This window comes from Oncorhynchus mykiss, chromosome 23, assembly GCF_013265735.2.
Source record: "Oncorhynchus mykiss isolate Arlee chromosome 23, USDA_OmykA_1.1, whole genome shotgun sequence".
Taxonomy (NCBI): domain Eukaryota; kingdom Metazoa; phylum Chordata; class Actinopteri; order Salmoniformes; family Salmonidae; genus Oncorhynchus; species Oncorhynchus mykiss.
In genome coordinates this window covers 6,006,010-6,013,509 of record NC_048587.1, presented here as the reverse complement: position 1 = coordinate 6,013,509, position 7,500 = coordinate 6,006,010, and the positions used below count along the sequence as shown (strand labels likewise).

At 44.0% G+C, this 7,500-nt stretch overlaps 1 protein-coding gene across 1 annotated transcript in view; it reads right to left on the bottom strand.

Annotated features, from left to right (window-relative positions):
- The window catches only part of LOC118943860 (mucin-2-like), a 62,727-nt gene that overhangs the window by 55,031 nt on the left and 196 nt on the right, over positions 1-7,500 (bottom strand). Inside the window, exon 2 of the mRNA XM_036960169.1 lies at positions 2,470-3,732. Within this exon, the coding sequence (XP_036816064.1) occupies positions 2,470-3,525 (1,056 nt within the window). The 5' untranslated portion in view covers positions 3,526-3,732. The remainder of the gene's footprint in view (positions 1-2,469; positions 3,733-7,500) is intronic.

The window sequence follows — 7,500 nt, the reverse complement described above, 5'->3', positions numbered from 1 at the left end:
GCTAATAATGGGAACCTCAAGTTAAAAAGGGGGCCGGTGTGGGGACCTCAAAGAAAACAATGTGCCAGTGTGTTAGAAACACCCAGGCCGATTTCAGATCCTAGTCCGTCCACCCAGGCCGATTTCAGATCCTAGTCCATCCACCCAGGCCGATTTCAGATCCTAGTCCGTCCACCCAGGCCGATTTCGGATTCTAGTCCGTCCCTATCTAGCGACATAGCTATAGCTAGCATAATTACATTATTTTAGATCCTAGTCCTTCCCTAGCTAGCTACATAGCTATAGCTAGTATAATTACATTATTTTAGATCCTAATCCTTCTCTAGCTAGCTACATAGCTATAGCTAGCATAATTACATTATTTTAGATCCTAGTCCTTCCCTAGCTAGCTACATAGCTATAGCTAGCATAATTCCATAATTTTAGATCCTAGTCCATCCCTAGCTAGCTACAGTATATAGCTATAGCTCGCATAATTTGATTATTTCAAATCCTAGTCTGTCCCTAGCTAGCTACATAGCTATAGCTAGCATAATTACATTATTTTAGATCCTAGTCCTTCCCTAGCTAGCTACATAGCTATAGCTAGCATAATTCCATAATTTTAGATCCTAGTCCATCCCTAGCTAGCGACATAGCTATAGCTAGCATAATTACATTATATTAGATCCTAGTCCTTCCCTAGCTAGCTACATAGCTATAGCTAGCATAATTCCATTATTTTAGATCCTAGTCCGTCCCTATCTAGCGACATAGCTATAGCTAGCATAATTACATTATTTTAGATCCTAGTCCTTCCCTAGCTAGCGACATAGCTATAGCTAGCATAATTACATTATTTTAGATCCTGGTCCTTCCCTAGCTAGCTACATCGCTATAGCTAGCATAATTACATTATTTTAGATCCTAGTCCATCCCTAGCTAGCAAAATTGCTATAGCTAGCATAATTAGATTATTTCAGATCCTAGTCTGTCCCTAGCTAGCTACATAGCTATAGCTAGCATAATTACATTATTTTAGATCCTAGTCCTTCCCTAGCTAGCTACATAGCTATAGCTAGCATAATTCGATTATTTCTTATCCTAGTCTGTCCCTAGCAAGCTACATAGCTATAGTTAGCATAATTAGATTATTTCAGATCCTAGTCCTTCCCTAGCTAGCGACATAGCTATAGCTAGCATAATTACATTATTTTAGATCCTGGTCCTTCCCTAGCTAGCTACATCGCTATAGCTAGCATAATTACATTATTTTAGATCCTGGTCCTTCCCTAGCTAGCTACAGTATACAGTATATAGCTCTAACTAGCATAATTAGATTATTTCATATCCTAGTCCATCCCTAGCTAGCTACAGTATATAGCTCTAACTAGCATAACTAGCTACAGTATACGGTACATAGCTCTAACTAGCGTAATTCCATTGGGAAAACAACACCCCAGACTTTGCCCTACGACACACAGGCGTCCAGTGGTGCGTTAAGCTCTTTTACTGGCTGTGCCAATATCACACCGCACATAAACCTTTTGAGAAACAATTCCTGCTGAGTTAGTTGTTTTCAGACGATGCCAAAGCAACTCTCTCTCCCTGTACTGAACATCTGAGACTGGACTGCTAAAGTCTGTCTGTCTCTCTCTCTCTCTCTTTTCTGTTTGTCTCTCTCTCTCTCTCTGTCTCGGTCGCCCTGGCACCTGGCACCTGGCAGCGTACACCATATACCACACAAGCCAGCCAATCACGCGTTACTCTACCCAGAGGTCAAAGTGTTAGGAGAGGTAAATCAGGCTACCCTCTAAGTCTGGCTCAGACACCTTAACCTCTGTCTGTCTGAACGTCTGGCTCTTATAGTATTGGTTTACAGCGTGCTTCTGCTTTCTCTTTTGGGGTCCAAGCCACGTTACTGTAAAGAACTTAGCGCCAACTATTCCTTTCACAACACAGCCCTGTTCTGCTACTTCCTACTTCCTGCTTCCTACTTCCTGCTACTTGTTCTTGTTCTTTTGCTGCTGCAGCATCACAGTGTCCAATAAGCTCATGTGGGCGGGGCATCCTGAAGATGCAAGTCACTATAATAATACAATTCATCTAGAATAAATTACGTACACAAAGCTAACAACAAGGCTGTAAAGAAATACACACAAAGCTAATAACGAGGCTGTAAAGAAACACACACAATGCTAACAACGAGGCTGTAAAGAAATACACACAAAGCTAATAACGAGGCTGTAAAGAAACACACACAATGCTAACAACGAGGCTGTAAAGAATCACATGCTCTAAATGGATTGAAACACCCTCCTGTTGGTTATCACTCCAACCCTGTTCCTGGAGAGCTACCGTCCTCCAACCCTAATCTAGCACATCTGATTCTAATAATTAGCTGGTTGATTAGCTGAACCAGGTTAGTTACTACACTACAGGAGTGTAGCTCTCCAGGAACAGAACAGCCCTGTTTGCAGCATGTCTTACCTGTCTGGCTACATTGACCTGAAGGTGTGGATGTCTGGGTCCAGGGCCTGGAGCATCCCTCAACAGGGCCCTTCTCTGGATGGGCAGCCAGCCCACTCTCACCGGAGTCAGAGAGCTGAGTTTAGCCTCCTCCTTCCCTGGCGCCTGCTTGATTATAGCCCTTTCCCAGCTACCGTTGTAGTCCTGGGCAGAGGACAATCCTGCCTTGAGGGACTCCTGGCTGCCCAGGGAACTGTCACACGGGCTGGGAGTCCCACAGGGGGAGAGGTCCCTGTCCCGGCTGCAGAGAGATGGGGACGAGGGGAGGCCCTGGTAGTGGTGACGCAGGCCAGAGCCAACGGGTTCCTTGTGAAGGGTTGGCATCGACGCTGTCCCGTCGTAGAAAGGGGCCTGCACTTGATCTCTCTGCACTCGGTCAGGGTTTCCGAAATATCTCCCGTTCTCCATCCTCTCCAGCTCCTGTAACCACCTGTCTAGATTCTGGCTACCTCCCTCGATGGCGCTCTGCGGGCGAGGGGTACGACCCAAATGAACCTTTGGATGGGGCTCAACCTCTGGGCTGTCAGTGGGGCTTCCGTCAAAATAGTCCCCACTCTGCATCTTCTCCAACTCATACAGCCACTCGTTCATCTGACGTCTTCCCTCGATGGCGCTGTGCGGCCGAGGGGTACGAGCAGGGGTAAGTTGAGGGGGAGATGGAGGCACAAGCTCTACCTTGGACACTTGGCCAGGACTGCTAACTGGGCTTCCTCCTTTAAAATAGGTCTGACACTGCACTTGGCCAGGACTGCTAACTGGGCTTCCTCCTTTAAAATAGGTCTGACACTGCACTCTCTCCAACTCCTGCAAACACCTGTCTAGATTCTGGCTGTGGCTCCCTCCATCTCTGGCGCTCTGTTGCCGAGGAGGGTTACATCCCGTAAGACCGGTATGTCGTGGCACCACCTCCACTTCAGACATGAGTCCGTCCCAATGGGACGGTTCCCATGATCTTCTCCAGCCCGGATCCTGGCCCCTACGGGCCCCCGGGTGGGCAGATGGCCCACGAAGATTCATCTCTCTGGGGCTAAGGTAACCAACAGCTCCCCGTCTCCGGTTTCAGACCCCTGGTTTTGGATAAAGCTCCTTCTTTACATCAGCTATTAACGAGAAGGACCCTCTGGCTGGCCCGGGTTACCAGGCACGGCAGAAATATCTGGCCAGGAATCAGGGGCTACACGGCGGCAGGCAGTGGATTCATATTATTAAGGAACTGTTGGATATCTGGAAGCAAAAGAACCATCATAATGTATTATTGATTAGGAAGCTCCGAGGAACCGACCTGCAGTGGAAATCAACAGCTTCCCGGCTGTGTTAACCACATCATCATCTTAATATAAAATAATGACACAAACAGAGATACTACATACTAATATTTACCAGAAGATCCTGGGAGTTTAAGAGTTACTATAGAAACAGAAAAGGAAAAGGTTCAAATATAAAACGAATAAACTTTTTTTTTTAAATATATGTAAATCCAACGACTCATCCGTCCGTATCATCCATCCATGGTTTAAATCAACTCAAATGTTATTGGTCACATACACATGGTTAGCAGATGTTATTGGTCACATACACATGGTTAGCATATGTTATTGGTCACATACACATGGTTAGCAGATGTTATTGGTCACATACACATGGTTAGCAGATGTTAATGCGAGTGTAGCGAAATGTTTGTGCTTCTAGTTCCGACAATGCAGTAATAACCAACGAGTAATCTAACCTAACAATTCCACAACTACTCCTTTATACACACAAGTATAAAGGGATAAAGAATATGTACGGTTTACATCCGTATCATCCATCCAGGGTGTTATTCATCCATCCAGGGTGTTATTCATCCATCCAGGGTGTTATTCATCCATCCAGGGTGTTATTCATCCATCCAGTGTATTATTCATCCATCCAGTGTATTATTCATCCATCCAGGGTGTTATTCATCCACCCAGGATGTTATTCATCCATCCAGGGTGTTATTCATCCATCCAGGGTGTTATTCATCCATCCAGGGTATTATTCATCCATCCAGGGTGTTATTCATCCATCCAGGGTATTATTCATCCATCCAGGGTGTTATTCATCCATCCAGGGTGTTATTCATCCTTCCAGGGTGTTATTCATCCATCCAGGGTATTATTCATCCATCCAGGGTGTTATTCATCCATCCAGGGTGTTATTCATCCATCCAGGGTGTTATTCATCCATCCAGTGTATTATTCATCCATCCAGTGTATTATTCATCCATCCAGGGTGTTATTCATCCACCCAGGATGTTATTCATCCATCCAGGGTGTTATTCATCCATCCAGGGTGTTATTCATCCATCCAGGGTATTATTCATCCATCCAGGGTGTTATTCATCCATCCAGGGTATTATTCATCCATCCAGGGTGTTATTCATCCATCCAGGGTGTTATTCATCCTTCCAGGGTGTTATTCATCCATCCAGGGTATTATTCATCCATCCAGGGTGTTATTCATCCATCCAGGGTGTTATTCATCCATCCAGGGTGTTATTCATCCATCCAGGGTGTTATTCATCCATCCAGGGTATTATTCATCCATCCAGGGTGTTATTCATCCATCCAGGGTGTTATTCATCCATCCAGGGTATTATTCATCCATCCAGGGTGTTATTCATCCGTCCAGGGTATTATTCATCCATCCACGGTATTATTCATCCATCCAGGGTGTTATTCATCCATCCAGGGTGTTATTCATCCATCCAGGGTATTATTCATCCATCCAGGGTGTTATTCATCCATCCAGGGTATTATTCATCCATCCAGTGTATTATTCATCCATCCAGTGTATTATTCATCCATCCAGTGTATTATTCATCCATCCAGGGTGTTATTCATCCATCCAGGGTGTTATTCATCCATCCAGGGTATTATTCATCCATCCAGGGTATTATTCATCCATCCAGGGTATTATTCATCCATCCAGTGTATTATTCATCCATCCAGGGTGTTATTCATCCACCCAGGATGTTATTCATCCATCCAGGGTGTTATTCATCCATCCAGGGTGTTATTCATCCATCCAGGGTATTATTCATCCATCCAGGATGTTATTCATCCATCCAGGGTGTTATTCATCCATCCAGGGTGTTATTCATCCATCCAGGGTGTTATTCATCCATCCAGGGTATTATTCATCCACCCAGGATGTTATTCATCCATCCAGGGTGTTATTCATCCATCCAGAGTGTTATTCATCCATCCAGGGTGTTATTCATCCACCCAGGATGTTATTCATCCATCCAGGGTGTTATTCATCCATCCAGGGTGTTATTCATCCATCCAGGGTGTTATTCATCCACCCAGGATGTTATTCATCCATCCAGGGTATTATTCATCCACCCAGGGTGTTATTCATCCATCCAGGGTGTTATTCATCCATCCAGTGTATTATTCATCCATCCAGGGTGTTATTCATCCATCCAGTGTATTATTCATCCATCCAGGGTATTATTCATCCATCCAGGGTATTGGTCATCCATCCAGTGTATTATTCATCCATCCAGGGTGTTATTCATCCATCCAGTGTATTATTCATCCATCCAGGGTGTTATTCATCCATCCAGTGTATTATTCATCCATCCAGGGTGTTATTCATCCATCCAGGGTGTTATTCATCCATCCAGTGTATTATTCATCCATCCAGGGTGTTATTCATCCATCCAGGGTGTTATTCATCCATCCAGGGTGTTATTCATCCATCCAGTGTATTATTCATCCATCCAGGGTATTATTCATCCATCCAGGGTATTATTCATCCATCCAGTGTATTATTCATCCATCCAGTGTATTATTCATCCATCCAGTGTATTATTCATCCATCCAGGGTGTTATTCATCCATCCAGTGTATTATTCATCCATCCAGGGTATTATTCATCCATCCAGGGTATTATTCATCCATCCAGGGTGTTATTCATCCATCCAGGGTGTTATTCATCCATCCATCTATTCCAAATTTCCCTTGTTGTTTATACTTTTTTGTTCGATCCATTTCTCTGTCAGGCAGTCAGGCACGGAGATGGCTCTCCCTGTGGGATGTTTCATAAACAAACAAAAGAGTTACAGAGCAGAGAGCCAGGGAGGGAGGGAGGGAGGGAGGGAGGGAGGGAGGGAGGGAGGGAGAAGACAGAGAGGCCTCTCCATGCCATCTCTACCCCACTGAAACAAAGAGGTGCGGGGGGGCTGTCTTAATCAATGGCATCAGCACCCAGTTGTTGGGGGTTAATTGCAATGCTCAAGGGCACAACGGGAAATTTTACCACCTTGCCGGCTCGTGGATTCAAACCAGCATCCTTTTGGTTACTGCCCAACACTGTTCAGCGCTAGGCTACCTGCCTCGCAAACTCACCCCAGTTAATCAATAACTTAGCAAACTCACCCAGTTAATCAATAACATAGCAAACTCACCCCAGTTAATCAATAACTTAGCAAACTCACCCAGTTAATCAATAACTTAGCAAACTCACCCAGTTAATCAATAACTTAGCAAACTCACCCAGTTAATCAATAACTTAGCAAACTCACCCTAGTTAATCAATAACTTAGCAAACTCACCCAGTTAATCAATAACTTAGCAAACTCACCCAGTTAATCAATAACTTAGCAAACTCACCCAGTTAATCAATAACTTAGCAAACTCACCCAGTTAATCAATAACTTAGCAAACTCACCCCAGTTAATCAATAACTTAGCAAACTCACCCCCAGTTAATCAATAACTTAGCAAACTCACCCCCAGTTAGTCAATAACTTAGCAAACTCAACCAGTTAATCAATAACTTAGCAAACTCACCCAGTTAATCAATAACTTAGCAAACTCACCCAGTTAATCAATAACTTAGCAAACTCACCCCAGTTAATCAATAACTTAGCAAACTCACCCCAGTTAATCAATAACTTAGCAAACTCACCCAGTTAATCAATAACTTAACAAACTCACCCCATTTAATCAATAACTTAGCAAACT